A 20,772-nucleotide genomic window follows, 5' to 3' on the forward strand; every position below is an offset into this window, starting at 1 on the left:
GACATGTCTTTTATTTAACATCATGAATTTTTATTGTGTATATTTTTTATTTTATATCTATCTATAATCTATATCTATCTATAATCTATAATCTATATAATAATATATATAAAAGCGAAAGGTCACTCACTCATCACGAAATCTCCGAAACTATAACATCTACAAACTTGAAATTTGGCAGGTAGGCTCCTTATAACACTTAGGCATCCGCTAAGAACGGATTTTACGAAACTCGACCCCTAAGGGGGTAAAACGGGGGTTGGAAGTTTGTATGAAAGTCCTATGTTTTTGAAGTAAGAGACTTGAAATTTAAAATGTAAGCTCTATATAGATGGTGAAAAGGTATCGAAATAATGTATCTTTAAAAATCAACTCCTTTTTGGGGTTAAAACGGGGGATCGTAAGTTGACTCAATGATGACAAAATCTCCGAAACTATAACACCTACAAACTTGAAATTTAGCAGGTAGCCTTTTTATAAGACGAAGACATCCGCTAAGAACGGATTTTACGAAACTTAATCCCTAAGGGGGAAAAATGGCGGTTGGAAGTTTGTATGAAAGTCCTATGTTTTTGAAGTAAGAGAGTTGAAATTTAAAATGTGTGCTCTATAGATGATGAGAAGCTGTCTAAATAATGTATCTTTAGAAATCAACTCCCTTTTGGTGTTAAAACGTGGGATGGTAGATTGACTCACTCATTACAAAATCTCCGAAACTATAACAAAACAACAACAAAACTTGAAATTTGGCAGGTAGGGTTGATAGTTTGTATGTAACATATACAACAGCTATAAGTTCGCCTGATAGGTTATTTATACTGCAGCCTGAAAATAAAACTAAGAATGTGGTGTATTATAGAGGTTTTATATAAACAACTATTAAATTATAACTAAATTGTGCCTTTTAAAAAGTCACTCAGTGCGATAAGCATTTCAAGTGACTGAAATAAAACAATAATTTGCGTTAAACATGTTAATAGTAATGCATATCTTTATAACCACGCGGATGTAGTCGCGGGCAACAGTTAGTGTTATAAAACAAAGTCTCCAAAAGTGTATGTGATCGATTCCCCCAAAATCTACTGAACAGATTTTCATGCGGTTCAAGAGGAAGGTTTACGGAACGGCTAAGCCGATTTTGATGAGAGTTTCACTGGAAGTTTGCCGGGAAAACTTTTTGAAAACTGATTTCAACGCGGGCGAAGCCGCGGGCACAGCTAGTTTTATTATATAGGATTATTGGCGATTTTTTTACTTAAGACTACTTAGATCGACACTGTGGGTTTATACTGTTTTTGAAGTAAAACTTCATTACGCACGCTTGAGTTGGGGAGTAAGCTGGTGAATTCGTGACGATAGCGTTACGAAAAGTGTGATCGGGTGAGGCGAATGGAAGTTGAGATGAGAAAAACGAAGAACAAACTTTTTTTTTTAAGTCGTGTTAATATGTAATAATGTTAACGAAAGCGTTTTGAATAATTCATAAGAATAATCAATAAAAATATAACCAGAAATGAAAACTTGTATAAAAAACAAAAGATTACACAATAATTAAGATTAAGATTAATTTGAAATTTGTAAGTTACGGGATTAATAGCCGAATAAAATATCACAAAAAAAAATATTTTAAAATATATTTAAATGTTTATCAGTATTGGTTTGCTATAAATATAATCGCAGAATGTAAATTTAATTAAGCTCGTCTGCACAATTTAACAAATCACAAATCACGTTCGTAAATGACGCATTGCTGTCGTTATTTAAATATTACATTAAGCTCTGATACAATAGTAATAATCAATCACTATTAATACCCGTAAAGGTTACTGATCTCTTTAAAATTACTCGAAAATATCTCTACATATCTGTACATAGCCCTACAAATAATGATATATTTAAAAAAAAAATTATGTGACTGACTCACTATTAGCATGACGTAATGACCGTTAGACGTTAAAATTTTCTAAAAAATAAATTCTACAAATACGCATTGATTTATCAAGAATTGTATGCGTTTATTGTACACAAACATTTTATTTGTACATATTTTTCTCATAATTACTTAAGAAACTAAATAACTTAATTTATTGGTAACAATTCCATCGAAAAGTTCTTCTTTAAAGTCCTTTCAAAATAGCTTGTATACAAAATACGGTTTTGTATGTGCCTATTTCTAATAACATTAATTTATTTTATATTTCACAGTATTCAGATGTACGTGTAAATTGTTTTTAAATCAATATTTGAGATTTGTTATATATATATTGTATAAAATTGAGTTTTAAAATCCTCACTTTATACAATGTGTTTGTGAGAATTGTAACAAATTGAAATTGTTTTCAATACAATGTTGAAGAATACGTCGGTGAACATAAAATTTTTAAATAAAATGTTCACATAAAATAACATTGTATAAATTTTCACCATTGATTTGACCTAAGCATTATATAAATTCAAAAGATTTTGTTCTAAAGAACCCGAATGAAGTTCATTTGAATAGTAAAAAATAAGTGTGTGTGTCAGCTCCGACACACGACTGGAGTTTACTCCTTCAGATCGACTCACTAAATAGGCACAAGAACGGCTTACTAGTCTAAGAAAAAGATTAATCCTATTGTATTGTATCAAATCAAATCAAATCAACTGTGTGGCTACAGTACTAAAGAATATAGCTACCCTCTATCTTCCCGTGGGTGTCGTAAGAGGCGACTAAGGGATAACACAGTTCCACTACCACCTTGGAACTTAAAAGCCGACCGGTGGCGGGATAACCATCCAACTGCTGGCTTTGAAATACACAGGCCGATGACGGGCAACAGCGTCTTCGGTGCGACAAAGCCAGCCCTGCGGTCACCAACCCGCCTGCCCAGCGTAATGATTATGGGCAAAACACATGAGTTCACGCCATTTTTGCGTAAACTTGTGGAGGCCTATGTCCAGCAGTGGACTGTGATAGGCTGAAATGATGATAATGATTGTATCAAATGGTAAATAAACGAATCAAATAACGCCATCTATTATCTATATACCTATCGCTTCAGCCTGTAATATCCCACTGTTGGGCATAGGCCTCTTTCCCCGTGTAGGAGAAGGATCAGAGCTTAATCCACCACGCTGCTCCAATGCGGGTTGGCGGATATATTCCCTACTATGAGTAACGATCGCTATCAGGTGTACATGATAACAACCGGGACCGACGGCTTAACGTGCTCTCCGAGGCACGGTGGGGAGACCCACAAGGACTGCACAAACACCCAGACCATGGCAAACACCTGTATGGCCAATACAAATGTATGTTATGTGCGGGGATCGAACCCGCAACCGCCAGCGCAACCGGCACAATCCATAGCTGTGACCGTTGCGCCAACGCGTCGTCGATCTATATACCTATGGTGATATTAAAAAACGTCGTTACGCCATATATTGGACCATATTGAGTTCCGATAGACACCGTTACGAAAAACGTATCGAGATCATTCGTTCAGTAGATTTTAGTCCTCATATTTTTTTTATATCGGGGGCCTTATATGAAACTAAGTTTACTTATATGAAACTAAGTTAGTTTTTTAGTTGTTTAAACATAACATATTCGATATTGTTTAATATCGGTTAAAATAAATAATAATTGTGTTTGCAGGCAAACGAAGAAAAACCGACTTCAATTATATCGACAAGTAATAAAACGCAGGTAGACGAAAAAATAGTCAAGTAAATACGCATTATCAAAGATTACTCCAAAAGTTGTAATCAGATCTCGATGAAATTTAAATGTGACCACATGATAAACATCAGCTTTCGATTAAATTAAAAATCATCAAAATCGGTACACCCAGTAAAAAGCTATGCGGATTTTCGAGAGTTTCCCTCGATTTCTCTGGGATCCTATCACCAGATCCTGGTTTCCTTATTATGGTACTAAACTAGGGTTATCTCATTTCCAACAAAAACAGAATTATCAAAATCGGTTCATAAACGAAGTTATCTCCGAACATACATATATATATATATATATATATATATATATATATATATATACGGTCGAATTGAGTAACCTCCTACTTTTTTTGAAGTCGTTTAAAAAAGTTATAGCAAGACACATTTGAACAATTACTGTAGTAATGTTTACTTTATTTTGTGCAAAGTTTCTTTTACGTACACAGAAGCTGATTGAAAAGTACTGTGGTATTTCCCTATCTCTTGATAAACTGCCTTTTTAACCAAAATTTCCTAATTGAATCGATTAGAAACTCTTCAACTCATACCTACCTGCATTGCATAAAATACATACACCTTATTTATAACAAATGTCACAAAGCTGTGCTCAAAAAAGTGTCCCAATAAAATTCAAATTTACCTACACGTCAAGAATATTTAACACGTGTTTATTATGTGCTAAATATTCGTGTAGTACAGAAACGAATGGTACTGTTATACGAGTTTCTGTTTGAGTCTTTTTAAAAAAAGTTAAAAAGGAAATCTGGACTTGATTTATAATAAAAGGTCACTTTATTTTAATTAATTAGTTTGTAACAGTGGAAATGGAAAAGGCAAGTGGTCTGACCCGAAGTTGAAAGATGTAATGTACCTACGTATTCGAGTATACACGGTAAAGCATTCCCTGAACTTCTATTTATACATTAATATGAAAAATATAAACGGAAAACAATCGATATTTTACTAGTTTGTTAGAACTAAAATATATTTATTCAAAAGTGTTCATCTCAGCAGTAACAAGTCATTTGGAAAATCACGCTAGACAAATAATGTGATCGATTTATACTAGAAGATCAGATATAAAAATCATAACAGTTTTGGTAAACTACTTATACAATTATTCCATAGCAATATCACAAAAATATTACGGAATCATTACTATTGACTTTACGGACCTCATACAACAGTTGCTAATACAGCTATCTGACGTATAACAGTATTCAGAAGACGATGTCAACAACTTACAAACAGATAATAGTTTATGCTATGTACTCCTTTTTCACCATCAAATTTCCACTTTACCTGTCAAATATAGTTTTATATCAACAACTTCTGAATCTAAAAGTTGTAGATTATTAGTTGAGGTGAAACCTGCCTCAAGGGAATTTGCTACCGCATAGAAAACCGATTTATGTGCGAAAGAAGCTTTATCACATACCAGTAAAGCTGGATCTGGTTTCTTAAAACTGACTGTTATACTGACTGTGATAACATAGACTAATACTACATTGTGTAAATATAAATGTATCACTAAATGTGTTGTTAAGCGCAAAACTCGAGAACGATTGACCAATTTTTTTTTTTATGATTTCTAATAATTCGTAGAAGGCTGAAGGAAAAATCATGAGAACTGCGAAGAAAGTTTTGAAACTTAAGGAAACAGCGATTACTTAAAATTAACTCTTTTGACTGTTCGGAATACAGAACAACGTCTTTCGGATCAGATGATAAGAAATAAATTTACTTACGCGACATGAAGCAAATCCGAATTGGCCAATGTTATGTTGAGCACGTCGGGGGAGTCCCAGGAGTCTAGCAGCGCCGGTAATGGTGCATTCAGCGGTGCATTCGTGAGGTCGCGGGTGAGCGCGCGGTACTGCAGCGAGTAGTGAGACACGAATGCGCGTGCTACGCGCCACGTGACACGCGCCTTACGCGACCACACTTCCGATATGCGCACTTCCTCTGGTGTATTCGGACGTTCTATGGAGACAAATTCATAACTATTCTTATCGTAATTTTAAATCAACCAAGCATTCATTTTAATTTTATAAAAAACATCAATATAATATGTAAGAAAAGTCGTTTTTTAGCATAAAAATAATGTCTATTAAAAATAAATAACGATGGAAAATAATATACAGTATTTTCTTGTCTAATTTATAAAAAACAAGATTTAAGTCAAATTATGTAAAATTTCCAGGAGATACACGATGCAATAATAAGAAATGAATTATATAAAATATACTTGAGTGTTTCAGTAGATGAATAGAATAAGGCTACTTATAATAGGTGCTGCAATCATTAAAAGTTATATTATTAATTATTAAGCTTTATTACTTGGAACTGACCTTTTACAAATAGTCGAAATAGTAGCTCGTCACTCCCGTACAAATTCCTCGCCATACATCTATAATCGCCGGCGTGCTCCGGACCAGCGTGTGATATTGTTATTTCGGATGTCATTCCGCCGTTCCCTAAATCCCTCATTTCAACGCCACCTGACCCGCTACGATAAAAGACGCAGATGCTAGCTAAGTTAATATTTAATAAAGACTAATAAGTTCCCTTATTTTTGACGAAACTGATTGGTAATAACTTCTCTTATAAATTTCATATGGCTATAGTAATAAGTTTTGTAGATAATACGGTTTTCTGTTTTGAAATTTGATAAGTACGAGTAATATAAACAATCCATCATCACGCTTATATAAATAATGAAAATAATTTTATACATTAAGATTATTAAATATTATGTATCATTATTTAATATTTGATAATGACGATTCACCAATAAATTACTAATACCACAGAACGCTTTGTGGTATTTGATGAGATTTAATCCACGCGATAAATGGATCGACGAAATTACACTACAAATAAACCAAAATTCATCAGATTACCGGCGAATTAGTTCATTTTCACCCACCTGACAGCCTCGACATATTGAACCTCGGAGTGATGTGGACTTTAATAAATAGTCCCTACTTAATACAGTGCGATAAAATGTTGGATACATTTTGAAATAAATGTACAGGACTGATAAATTATTATAAGTATTATTACGCTGCGAAATATTTGAATATTTCTTGGTTTAAATTTTGAATTTAAAATGTATTCTAAATTCCTTTTCACATAATATGGAACTAAATTTTTATTACTTGTTAACTTAAATATCCTTGTTTACTAACAATTACTTCGAATTATATTAGAATACTTGAATACAATGCATGAACACATGAGTTCACGCATTTTTGGCGTGAACTTGTGGAGGCCTATGTCCAGCAGTGGACTGTATAGGCTGTAATAATGATGAATACAATGCATAATATTGCAATTTTGCATAAACTATGAACGATATTTTAACTGAGGTAGGGCACAACAGGATATTTCCTGCTTAAAATCCGGAGCAGCTCGACTGGGGAAATACCTCAACCTTACACAATAACACACCTTAATAATACTGCGTTCATGCAGTGTTGTGTTCCTGTGATTGACAAGGTGACCAGAGCTCCTGGGGGGATTGGGGATAGGGTCGGCAACGTGCTTGCGATGCTTGTAGTGTTGCAGGCGTCTATAGGTTACGTTAATCGGTTACCATCAGGTCGCCGTACGCTTGTTTGCTGACGTAGTTATATAAAAAAAATAACCGTCAGGGGAAGAGTGGTTAAATTTTTCAACTTTTATTGTTTCTGATGCACTTTTTCAAAACAGAAAATCTATGCTCCATCTTTGTCTAGCGTTTGAAATACTATTTCAAGAAAAGGACTTTAAATAAGATAAGCACTTAAATTTCTAAATTTCAAAGTAATTGCGTGATTTGAGGATATTACTTTTACCTCGGGTTAGGAATATTCTAAATTAAATAGATTTTAGTCATAAGAAATTTTATGACGACTTACTGCAGTGCCAATGGCCTGGAGTCATGCGTCCAGTGTATGTGTATCTCGGGCTCTCCTCGGACGGTACAAGTGAGACGAGCGGTGGACCCTCGCACCACCCATCGAGTCTCACCCGAACCTCCTCCACGAGTTAGTTTCGGAGGTTCTATGCAAATAGTTATTTAATTGCCAGTGACATTTAAAATGTCAGTTGAATAAATAATAACTTATTTTAATATAAAAGTAACATAAAAGAAACTGACAAATCAAACATTTTTTTTAAATCTACTCTATCTTTGATTTCGCTATATTCGTGATCAATACGTATTATGTCCTGAGTTATTTCCACAATATTTGTTGAAATTCACGAAGTAGCGTAAGCTACAAAGTAAATAAAATAAAAAATGAATACAGACACTTGGCGTTACTAGATACTATATTTCTATGTTGGTTAAACTTAAATTATTACATAATTATGATATACATGTTTAATAAACAATAAATACCTGGGTGACCGTGAACCTGGGTACCGCTTAGCTCGGTATTTTTTAGTAAATCGTGTTTTTTGAAAATCATATTTAAATACGAATTACATATTGATAAAATATGAATAATAGTTTTCAATTTTAATGACATAATCATAAAAAAATATGAACTGGTTATTTCAATAAAAAATCATGAGTGCACTTAGAAAAAAAAATCGATTTGAAGGCATGGAGATTTAAACCGTGGTCTTTTCAGTCGATCCTGACAGGCCAATTTTCCACCATCACAACTTTAGTAACAATTGCGAAATTTACTATCGTATTCTAACAATATTGTAGCCAATTTTTATATTTACAAAGTTGAATATAAGAAAAAAATTTACCTCTAATGTCAAGGTAAAATGAATGGTGCAGGAAAGAATGTTGCACACGCGCGGTGCAGCGATACCAGCCCTCATGCTCCGGAGTGGCGGCGCGCAACCAAACAGTACCATCTGATAGTATTGAGCCTTCACTAACGTCGCTTGATTCTGTCTGACCCCAAAGTATATGTCGCCAATTTTCACCTTCTACACAGAAAAACACTTGATGGGAAGATATCTTCTTATTGAGATCATTTAATTTTAGGGACAACTGCTCAACAACCGCTCTGGTGTAGTGGTGCGTATAGTCTGTAACTGAGGTAGGGCACAGCAGGAATTTCCTGCTCAAAATATGGAGCAGCCCGACTGGGGTAGTACCTCGACCTTCCAGAAGATCACAGCAAAATAATACTGTTTTCAAGCAGTATTGTGTTCGTGCTGTGTGGCTACGGCACTAAAGAATTTAGCCACCCCCTCTCTTCCCGTGGGTGTCGTAAGAGGCGACTAAGGGATAACAAGGTTCCACAACCACCTTGGAACTTAAGAAGCCGACCGATGGCGGGATAACCATCCAACTGCTGGCTTTGAAATACACAGGCCGAAGACGGGCAGCAGCGTCTTCGGTGCGACAAAGCCAGCCCTGCGGTCACCAACCCGCCTGCCCAGCGTGGTGACTATGGGAAAAACACATGAGTTCACGTTATTTTTGGCGTAAACTTGTGGAGGCCTATGTCCAGCAGTGGATTGTATAGGCTAGAATGATGATGATGATGATTGTGTTCCTGTTGGTGAGTAAGGTGATAATAATAAGGTCTATATAAGCTACGGTAATCGCTTACCATCAGGTGAGCCGTACGCTTGTTTGCCGACCTAGTGACATAAAAAAAAGTCATCTAAAATACAGACAGCTTGCGGGCTCAATTCCGCTCGGGATGGATTTGTATTTGTACAAATATTTCTTTCCGGTTTGGATATCTGTCCTTGTGGGTCTCCCCACCGTGTCTCGGAGCGCTTTAAGCCGTCCCTGTTGTCATCATAAATACCTAATAGCGATCGTTAGTCATAGTAGAGAACATATCCTCCAACCCACAGTGGAGCAGCGTGGTGGATTAAGCTCTAATCCTCCTCTTACATGGAGAAAGAGGACCATGCCCAGTAGTAGGCTGTTACAGGCTGAATCGGTCGAATTTCAAGGAAGATTAATAAGTAAAGAAGATAGAGAAAGATAAAGAAGTAATGTTAAATATGACACGTAAAAAATATACATATGTAGATACTAAGTTATGTAGAGTTACGCTAACTTACCAGAAGAAAACTCCCAAGAAATTCTCGGCATTGGTTGTCCTTTAGCTGAACACGGCAATAGAACCGCGGCACCAGCTGACACAGAGGTGTTCTGTGGTCTCCATACCCACGTTGGAGGCTCTATGCGGAAAAACTGCTTTATTTATTATGCTATTCAGTTTTAACAAACCTAAACGTTTCTTGAAACAGATTTATGTCAAGCAGATAAATAATGAAAACACTCGGAAAATAAATACCTTTAACAATTAGGGATGCGCTGTGACTCACAGTTCCAAAGTCGTTGGTAGCTTTACAAGAGTATTCGCCACTGTGCATTGAATTCAAATCTTGTATGACCAATATCGTAAAAAAGTCCATATTTTTCTGTTCGACCTAATAACGTAATAATTATGACATTTTTAATGTACGCAACTTTAGGATATTTTTTTTAGATTATCTTAACAAACCTTTAAAGTTGATGGAATAGGTAAATTATCTTTTAGCCATGAAAACTGTATCGGTTTATCTCCCGATATTAAACTGCACGTAGCTTGTGTACTTCCTCCCACTTCTAGTTCTTCGGGAAATTGAAAAGGTGCTATTTTTGGAGGTTCTGTTGAAAAAGTAAACTTTTTATAATAACGGTTTATACTTTTTATCACGCATCATCCGTAAATAATTAAATAAATACCTTATGAAAAAAAATTATGTTACTTACTATGAACATCAATTCTGACTGTTCTCCTTGCAAGTTCACCGCTTTCTGCCCTGACTTCGCACGTATAACTTCCAGCTATAGAACTTCTGACTGTAGTCAATCGGAGTATACCTCGATCTTCGTTGCTTTCGATTGGTGATTCAACTAAAGTTCCATCTTCCCTTCGCCAAGTAACTTCCCTTATTAAAAACAATCGGTATTAACAACAAAATTATCACCGTAGCCATATAAATCAGATGCATTAACTTACTTAATAGGATATCCAGAATATGGACAATATAAGGTAACATCTGTATCTGTCTTCACGTGTATCGGTGGTAAATACCTTATATTAGGAGCACCTGAAACAATACGCCGTTAAATTGGTAAGTCATTCTTATCATCATGAATGTTTTCTCTTTTTCCACTTATATATTACCAAACACGTTTAATCTTGCGTGATGTGCCTGAGATCCACCTGAATTAGTCGCATTACATCCATACCTTCCGCCATCATCAGCCGTTCTTATTGTTATACTTAAAGTAGATACAATGGTCCCTTCATCGCCTCCATTTAACGTTTCAGCTCTAGTATTTACACTGTATCTGCAAATAAAATGGTCATTGAAGTCACATTTTTTTGACTATTTAAGTATACAACTACATTTTTTTTCTTACTTCTCAGGAACAGAAGGTAACGGTCTATCATCTAAGGTCCACAGAATCCGCGGAGAAGGTATGCCTGTGGCAGCGCATCTAAATGCGATTGTTTGTCCAATTCTCGTTATTGCTTCACTGAACGTCGATACCAGTCTAGGCGGTCTGTCTAAAACGCAGTATTCAATGTGATAAAAAGAATTGCTTGATCGTGTCGAATAATTTGATTCACATTTTTCTTCTGTTTTCACTTGAATTAAAACCTTTTTATTTAGATCTTTACTTTAATAGTAACTTAAACTAAATTTAAAATTCTCTCCTATATATCGAAGAAACGTTTTATGAAAGATGAACGAATAATTTAATTTTTTATCATAATGTCAAAGATAATACAAAACCAGAAAATATTACCAGCTATAATAAGTTCGGCTCCAGCCACAGCTGAGTCAGAATGATCATAAGCTGTACACTGGTACAGGCCGACATGATGTGGTCGAACTGGACCAAGAGCCAGCCTCGGTTGAGGGGAGTGTAGCGGTCTTCCTTCATGTTGCCAGCTAATCGTGACCCCTCCCCCGCGACCGCCTTGAACTGAGCAGTTAAAATGACCGCTTGCTCCACTGCCTAGCATCTAAAAATTTTAATTATTTCAAAAAAGGTATTAATAGAAAAACTACATCAATAAGAAGTAATAAATAATTTTAATGATAATTAATTTATCTGTTTTTACTCTATATATTATTTACTTTAATACCCGTACATAATGTACTTACCAAAGGATTCGGTGTAACTGCGACTGTCAAGGGCTCGTACACCACCAGTCTCACAATAACACGCGGAGACGTCTCCGTGCCCTGAGAGCAAGCGTACCGCACCGCGTGGTGCGTTCGTACACTCGGCAAGACGAGAGTACCCCCACGAACCACCCCCTCCCCCGCAGACACCCATACGCCATTAGCCTCCTGTCGCTGCCAACTGATAATTACATATATCCAATGTATATATAATATTAGTATTATCCTACATTTTAGTATTTGTAAGGACATAGGTACTTGTTGTAACGCGCGAATTACAGAAGCTTTACGAGAATCGTGCCTTTTAGGTATTAAATGCAAAAGTAGTAACATAGTAGTAAAATTATTTATTTGAAATACATAAAAATTAAATGCAGGATTTTTAAATAAAATCATCATCAATTTTTTAATTATATATGTTATTAATTAAGAATTCATCTTGTTTGGGATAAGCATTTAGGCATTAAGTTTAAAAAAAATATAATATATTAATAATTAGTTTTAATAACAACGTTTAATTTTCTATCCCAGACTGGAATTATCAGAGATTATATGACAAAACAAAAACAAGAGTCTAAACAGACAAATCTCATCAGAAACTTCGTGACAGTAATGTATAATAAATTGTAAGTTTTTTCCGCTACTTACGTGATAGTATGTTTGTTGATATGTCTTAATATACACGGAAATAGAACAGTGTCCCCAGCGCGAGCTTCAATGGAATTAACTTCTATATTCTCCAACCAACTGCTATCTGTACAATACAAGAGAACCAGTCTATAAGTCTATTTCGCTGGATTCTGTTAAAGTTGTCTAGCACATAAGTTAAAATAAAACAACTCCTACTACCTGTTTTTCCTTGCTAATAAACTAGTTTTTGGATTCACATATTGCCAATAGAAATATCTGACAAGTAAAGTGGAGTTTAATGAAGAAAAATAAAATCATAAGTTTTCATCTTCTGTATGCCGTTGTTCTTCTAAAAGCATATACGGCATTATCAGCAACGTTTTAACCGACCCCTAAAACATTATTATAACAAATGTTAACCAATTAATGAACGTAAAACTTTTATTAATATAAAATAGCTATTTAATTTTAACGTATGAAATGTAAAGTATGCAAATTATGCAATTAATGGAAGAGCACTCGTTTTCATTGAAAGCTAGCGCGATAAACATGCAATAATATTAAACAACGTATCGAAAAATAAGCCGATTATTAAAATATACTACTACGCGTAACGGCCGTAGGCTTTTAAATTTTTAAAATAACTTAAATACACATACGTCTTAAATACAAATACATATAAAAAATTTACACCGGTAATTAATTTTATTTATATTTATAATAAAAATAATTAATAATATGACAAAAAAAGCGAAATAAATTCGTACCTATATTAAAGTTTACTGACAACAACAAATATGCTATTGAAGAGCGGAACCTTCTAGAAAAGGGATTGTTACACTTCTAATAATGGTTCCAACGACCATTGTAATAGTAATAAGATTTGATATCTAAACAACAGAATTTTGTTTTGTTAGGAACGTAAAATAAAATTTTTGTTACTCATTAAATTTGTTTACTTATAAATTTTGTTACTCACTCCTAAGATAGTATGCCTATAAATAAAATATAACAAATGTATATTAGCTGCTGTAGAAATTAACTTAAGAAGTTAATAACGGCTTAAATTTTAATTTTTTCCAAAAAAAAAACTTTTCCCAAGTGCTGTGGATCAATGAGTCCAATGAATAAGGCTAACTAAGTTTTTAGACTGGGAACTATATAGGTGTAATATTATTTATATATCTATGAGGCGCACCAGAGAGACCACGTCATATTACACTCGCCGACTTAGGTTGACGAGTAAATTTCATACTAATTTAAAAGCCCGGTATCAGATTATTATACGTCGTATACTTTCTATATCTACCTCAGTTATTCAAAACGAAACCGCTAATTACACTGAATTTACAAATTGCGTTTGTTCTCAAAAAAAGGACATCAACATACAGTCAATTAAATACTTTAATAATTATTACTAGCGATAACTCAAAAATTACATTTCAGGGCTTGCTCGAATTATTAGAACATATCACAAGCATTGACTTTCGAATATAAGAAGAAACATATCAATACACACAGGAAAAAGTTATAAAGTAACACACATAGAAAATACAGTCGAGTTGAGAACCTTTTCCTTTTTTTAAAGTAGGTTAAATATAACGGATATATTTCAAGTATGGAAACGGATTGACATATCTTTCTAAAATATGTACGAGACTTAAAATATTTTTATATCCAAACGACAAAATAATAAAATCCTAACTAACGAGCATGTGTGTGATCACTTGAGATTTACGAACTATCTAGACATGAGTCCTTTAGAAGACCATAATATGAAAAGGTTCTTCACAGTTTAATTTAATGGAAGAAAATTTAGCACAGCGACAATCCGTCTTGTCGTAGATTTTCCACCCTGTTTCACAGAGGTATATATTCCAAGTTGGCGTTAGCTTGAAATTAGCAACTATTAATTCATTTAAGACCAATATAATTTTAATTAGTTATACGATGATTCAAAAGCGCTTTTGATTAACATTTGAATACAGAAGTTTTCGATTCAATTTGACATAACTTGTAAAAAGTATTGACTCGTGCGCTCAGAGAAGTAAATAAAAATAATGTAGTCTTATTATGTTTCTAATGCATTTTTTAAAGTTAATTTTGTATTTTGAAAGCCGAATTCGATATCGTGATCTAAGAATCAATTATCATCAATTAATTATTAGTTAAATATCTTTGACTTAATAGCATTAGTGAGATTTTTCGAAAAATAATTTATCAAATAGTCATTCTTAGTTTAAAGTTAAAAACAACCGAGTATAAACTAGATGAGTCACCATCTGTTGTTAGTTTCAGCGGCGGGCTGGGCGTGTCGAGCGCCAAACACGAATATTCCGCTTGTATGTCGGCCTGAGTTAAATCCGAGCCAAGTAACAAACCACCGGCCCCGGAAACCCAGCGTGTTTCTGCAACAATATCTTACAATTTACAGTAAATAATATTATCCCCTTACTCAATAATATTGATGTTAAGAATAGAAAAATTAGGAATAGCTAGAAAGTTCATAGTATTTTTTATCATTTTATGTAATTACTGTAAGTACACACTACAGTACAATACAACAAAGGTTATTTTCTGTACAATATACAATTTGTTTTTGGAAATAAAACCAAATTTAAGTTTCTCTTCAGCCTGACGTTAAAGATGTTAAACAAATAAATAACTTTCATTAATTATTCTTTTCACCTGTTTATGTGTCAGGTGTAGTACCTAGTAGTAGTATAAAAATAAATTACACTATTTCACACTCAATTATTATTATTTTCATATATCCCTACCATAATAAATAAGTATTACAAAAAGCTTAACAAAAGTTGCGCCACATTTTTTTAACATCTTATCGTACTTACCCGCACCCATATACCCTGATGATAGAGGTAGTCCATCTTGTAACCAAGTGATGTCAGCTAAACCGAATTGAGGTGACACTTCACATCTGAGCACCACGGAACCTCCGACTTTCGCTGGAGTAAGCTGTCGCACTAAATGCGATAGCACGCTGTCTTCCACTACGAACAAACAATTTACAAAATATTGTTTAATACCTACTGTCCTCAGTAAATAATTGAAAATTATTTCAGGTCATATTCTCGCTTTTTTATCTAGAGCAGAGTACAGAACTTTTACAGAATAGTGACTTGAACCAGCTACCGTAACTGCTTTTCATACGGTGAGCGAGTGTTACAATCTCTCCTTCCCTTACCCCTCTCTCCGATCCTCCTCACACACATATATATATATATAAAATCGTACAAAAATATATTTTAAATGTTTTCCTGTTACTGGTTCCAGCGAAATTCGATATGGTAAAATAGAACACCTAAGAAGACTGTCTATCGCATGACTGTTCAAAGTGGCGTAATTAATAACGAGATTCGCAAGCAGTCTAATAATTCTAGCACACGAAAGGTGATCCGTAAATGTGATATAACAAAGAGAGAGAGAGAGAGAGAGCGAGAGAGAGAGAGAGAGAGAGAGCGAGAGAGAGAGAGAGAGAGAGAGAGAGAGAGAGCGAGAGAGAGAGAGAGATAAAAAGAAATTGTTATAGTGTAATGATTTAGGATTTCTTTGTGAATATTTTATCAATTTCTACGCGAGCGAAGTCGCTGGTACAGCTAGTTTAATATAAACGAGATTGTTTTTTTTACTAAATTCAGTAAAAAAAGTATTAAATATAGAGGTTATTAAATTTCAAAAGCTAAAAAATACAAAGAGAGTTTATTCACACCGTAAGATAATACATTTTTTCGTCTTTTGATGTTTGCACATATTCTATTTTTAAATGTTTTCTTTTAGATTTTTTTTTTCATTTTTCCTTCTTATACGCTTTTTAATTTACTGCTGTCTGTTCCGATACGCGACTAGCGCTTCCACCTTAAAATGTTTTATTACGTCACTGAAATTATAATTTAGTAAAACAATAAAACTCTTAAATCAAAACATAAATTGAGGTCTACTATTCGTATAGGTATAGTAAATGCTGGTATATTATTAGGTATACTTAATATGTTGTAAAGCGTAACTCTCAGCGTCTCTGTTGTTTAATTGTTGCATAGATTTTCACTCCTCTTATATTTTTCATACCGGCTTATATCATTTCTTAATGAATAAGTCCATAAAATCAAACAACAATACGTCAATTACTTACAAAAAATTTATTTCTTACGAAAATTGTGAAAAAAATGCTCATATCTATTTTTTTTTTCATCATACGTAAGAACTACAATTGGAAAAGTAATCATGTTACCTCGAAGGATACAAAAACTACATACATAAAAAGGTCAAGTAAATGAGCCCATATTTCTAAAGAGCTGTTAGTTACTATATTTATAAGTAGTCTGGTCTTACACATGCATGTTTTTGTATGTTTATATGTATATCTATATAAATAAATAAAAATAAATTTGCAGAGTAAAGTGATTTGTTTTTTATTAGCCTACACAGCTATTGTAGTTTAACTTCGAGTACTTTCCCAGCAAACGCAAACAGATATTGAAAAGGTTAATTTGTATTCCGACAAACCCAATACTATTCCTTTTTCATATTTTAGAAATAGGCAATACCTAAGTTAAAAGACAGCAACTATCCAGTAAACAAAACGCTGAATAATGTTCAAAAATTATAGATAATAATTGTATTTATCTCATTTTATATTTTAAAGAATGAGAAAAAAAATTCAAGAATTTTATTTTAATAGCATCGCTTAAAATTAAAGGTCATTTTCTTTGCCATTTAAAATTACTTAACTTATAACAATTGAAAATATTCTGAACTGTTTTATTCTTTTAAGCTGCATCAAATATCCTTTGCTCACAACTATGTTTATTACATAAATACAATTACAATTTTATTCTATTTGCCATTTCCTTATTAATTATCCTTTTTTACTTTATACTTTATTCTTGCAAAGAGAACGCACCAATTTCAATAATAACAAAGTAACTAAATCCTTGTTTCAAATTTATATTATCTCGTCTATTATAATTTCAATTTTGACTTTAAGTACCACTTTTGTAAAATTAAATTATAAACAAAACAGAATGGGTCCCTATCTTCTAAAAACTCATTAAAACTTTATTAAATAAAAACCTTAGGTAATATCAACTAATTGTTTCAAAGCCTAAAAGTGGATTTGAGATTACATTTTTGTGTTCGCGACAAAAAGACTCTTATTAAAAAAGATTCTTTGTAATGAAAATATAATGCTATGTAATGTTAATCGAAATTATAAAATTCACGAAAGAATTCGATATTAAAAAGTTTTTATATTAAAATTCTTAATAGGTTCCTGTTTAATTGAAATTAATATCAAGTAATTTTTCAATAAGTTAACGTTCTACAAAAATATTGATTATTATACTAAAGTCGTTTAATGCATTTTGAGTGACATAACTTGCTAATGCATTACGTAATTACGTGTATATAGTTACTATCATCATCACATCAGTCTATCACAGTCTACTGCTGGACGTAGGTCATCGTTAGTTCGCGCCAAACATCCTAGTTCTCTGCAGTCCTCATCCAGCCCCCAGGTGATATTACGTAGGTAATTGGTCCAGCGGGCCGAAGGGCGGCCGACACGTCTTGTGTTTGCCAACACGCTGTCTCCACTCCAGGAGACGTCTGCTCCAACAGCCATCGTTCCCACCACAGATATTTCTACAGGCTATGTCGGTTACTTTTGTTCTCTCTCGTGTAGTTTCTGATTCTGATCCTATCTTTGAGAGAGAGTTCTGTTCATAGAGAGCATACCCTGATTTCGAACCTGGTGAACTAGTCCCTTCGGGTGTATGTTAAAATAGGCAAGACCCAGTGCTCGAAGACTTTTGTCTTCAAGCATTGCGGAATCATCGAAGTAAAGACTAAGCCAAGCGTGCCAAACGCTGCCCAGCCCAATTGAATCCTAATCCTAGTTACTATTGTAGAACACGACAGAAAACACTCAACAAAACACTTATTTTTCACTTCAAATCTATAGCTATTCATTCACAATACACACTTTTAACTACATCAAATAAGTTATCACACTAATCACGTATCGAACAGCAACGCTAGTCCCACAATAATCAAACAATAACTGCTTCTTAACTTTTAAATTATCATATTTATAGGACAACAATCCCGCCAATATATGACAAAGATTATATAGATAGATAGATATTCGTAAGATGGTGTCTTCATCTTTATGGTCTGCCCGTATTTCAACAAATAATAATCAGAATAAGAACGATACATATACATACAATCTTCTAAAATTATTAGAAGCTCATATTTAAATGATAACAGTATTTATTGTGTAACTACCCTGCAAAACAGATAACAAAGATAGTGACTGACTAATTGTTTATTAATAGGTATTAACCATTCGGAAGATGGCGTCACCATCTTTGTACTGTTCTGATATTAAGCGAATAAACAATAAGAGTAATATCGACACAAAATCCAATATTTTAAAAATTGTCAGAATTACAAATTTAAATGCTTACACTATATGCCTAACAATTTATACAAATTATAAGTAGACAATCACATGTATATTCTTAGATAAAAATCAAATATAATGTGATTTATTAGTTGAATGCATCCATGTAAGTATTAAATACATTCAATATATAGTGTCCAAGTGCGTGTATGTTTTCATGTCTATAAACAATAAGTTACGGACTTTCTTTTTTTAATATTTTTGTTTCTTTTCTTTTTGTTTTACCTTACATCAAACTTAATCGACGACCGCTCTGGTCTAGAGGTGCGAGTGCTGTGTTATCGCCTACACACCGGCGCGGTCGCGGGTTCAATTCCCGCTCAGAGTGAATATTTGTACAAATGTTTATTTCCGGTCTGGGTATCTCTCTTTGTAAGTCTTCCCACCGTGCATCGGAACGTTAAAACTGACTCTCCCGGTTGCTATCAAAAATACCTGATAGCGATCGTTTCTCATAGTAGGGAATATATCCAACAACCCGCAATGGAGCAGGGAGGTGGATCAAGCGCCGACTCTACTCCTACACGGAGAAATAGGCCTTTACTTTGTAGTCGGGTGTTACAGGCTGAATCGTGAAAATGTTTGAGAACCATTTTTTTTATACCTACATCTTAAGGTCGATTGGTAGATAAGGTCGTATACCTTATATATATCGTATTCAGAATAGTTGTATAGTAAATTCATAAATAAATATAGAACTAGCTCTGAATCATATTTATTTATTAAAATTACAGTCCTCCAATGAAACAATAAAACAATACTCGAGTGGAATAGTTTTCATAGAACCAAGTTTTAATAAGATATTCTGGTAATAGATGGTCGGGGCTCAACGTTTAGGTAATATTGTTACCAGTGTGGAATTTTCTTAAAAACATCCAACGAACAAAGGAAAACTTGCCGTGTTCCGAACTCGCTCTAATGTCATTTTTAATCCCTTAATTAAAAGTTTTCCCGTGTAAAAACTCGGACGGCCGTGGGCTGTTTTTCATTTTATTTCATATTTCCCTCGCTGTAACGGAAAGTTAATTGGTTCAACTCGACTCAAAGTTGTAATTTGTTTTGCCCTCGTCTCTGTACATCTGTTTATTAAATAATTCGTTGTTTATATTTTGGTTATTATTATCATTGTACTCCGAGCTTAAACACGTCAGAATCCCTCACTTACTGAAGGGAGGAAACATATCTTAATACAAATGAGAACGTCCACTACTATCTAAGGACAGCGGTTTACAAATATCTACAGAATTTCGTATCTATAGATATAAAAATGAATGTTTGTCTGTATGTCCTTTGTAGAATCTTAAATTATGCATTTGATCATGTCATGATCTTCAGCAGTGTGTTGTGCATGAGAGGTTTCCGAGTTGGTACGAACATAAAATAAATAAAAAAGCATAGCAACGCGCGCAGGACACAGCTAGTTACCTATATCTAAAAGAAGACTTGAAAATTAATCGAGAATTTCCTCTCATAAAAAAATTAGGTTTCTATATTTCTGAGAACTATCTATACTATTACAATACTAATATCCACTAGTATAACAATGTTAGCCCTAAAATATATTTACTGGTTTGTATTTTACGACAAATGTATTAATTTAGTAATGTTATTTACTATGTATTAATTTAGTAATTTTATGTACCAGTTAAATAAAAATATTCATTCAACGTTCGAAGCTGATGTCAGTAAACTTTGATTTCATAACAACTTTGTGCGTTTGCAAAGTATGTAGGTTGTGTCTCGTTACCGTTACACCGTAAGCATAGTTACTTTTTGTTCCAACC

General features: G+C 33.7%; 1 protein-coding gene across 1 annotated transcript in view; it reads right to left on the reverse strand.

The window, feature by feature from the left end:
• LOC123657203 (Down syndrome cell adhesion molecule-like protein Dscam2) overlaps positions 1-20,772 on the reverse strand; it is a 45,730-nt gene that overhangs the window by 23,887 nt on the left and 1,071 nt on the right. The window contains exons 2-17 of the mRNA XM_045592782.1: positions 15,357-15,515; positions 14,784-14,912; positions 12,523-12,628; positions 11,854-12,055; positions 11,492-11,711; positions 11,102-11,249; positions 10,863-11,029; positions 10,695-10,785; positions 10,445-10,623; positions 10,194-10,339; positions 9,984-10,119; positions 9,748-9,867; positions 8,464-8,649; positions 7,617-7,761; positions 6,066-6,223; positions 5,463-5,697 (exon numbers count right to left, since the gene is read on the reverse strand). Coding sequence (XP_045448738.1) covers positions 5,463-5,697; positions 6,066-6,223; positions 7,617-7,761; positions 8,464-8,649; positions 9,748-9,867; positions 9,984-10,119; positions 10,194-10,339; positions 10,445-10,623; positions 10,695-10,785; positions 10,863-11,029; positions 11,102-11,249; positions 11,492-11,711; positions 11,854-12,055; positions 12,523-12,628; positions 14,784-14,912; positions 15,357-15,515 — 2,527 coding nt within the window. The remainder of the gene's footprint in view (positions 1-5,462; positions 5,698-6,065; positions 6,224-7,616; positions 7,762-8,463; positions 8,650-9,747; positions 9,868-9,983; positions 10,120-10,193; positions 10,340-10,444; positions 10,624-10,694; positions 10,786-10,862; positions 11,030-11,101; positions 11,250-11,491; positions 11,712-11,853; positions 12,056-12,522; positions 12,629-14,783; positions 14,913-15,356; positions 15,516-20,772) is intronic.

The sequence above is a fragment of the Melitaea cinxia genome, chromosome 10 (assembly GCF_905220565.1).
Source record: "Melitaea cinxia chromosome 10, ilMelCinx1.1, whole genome shotgun sequence".
NCBI lineage: Eukaryota > Metazoa > Arthropoda > Insecta > Lepidoptera > Nymphalidae > Melitaea > Melitaea cinxia.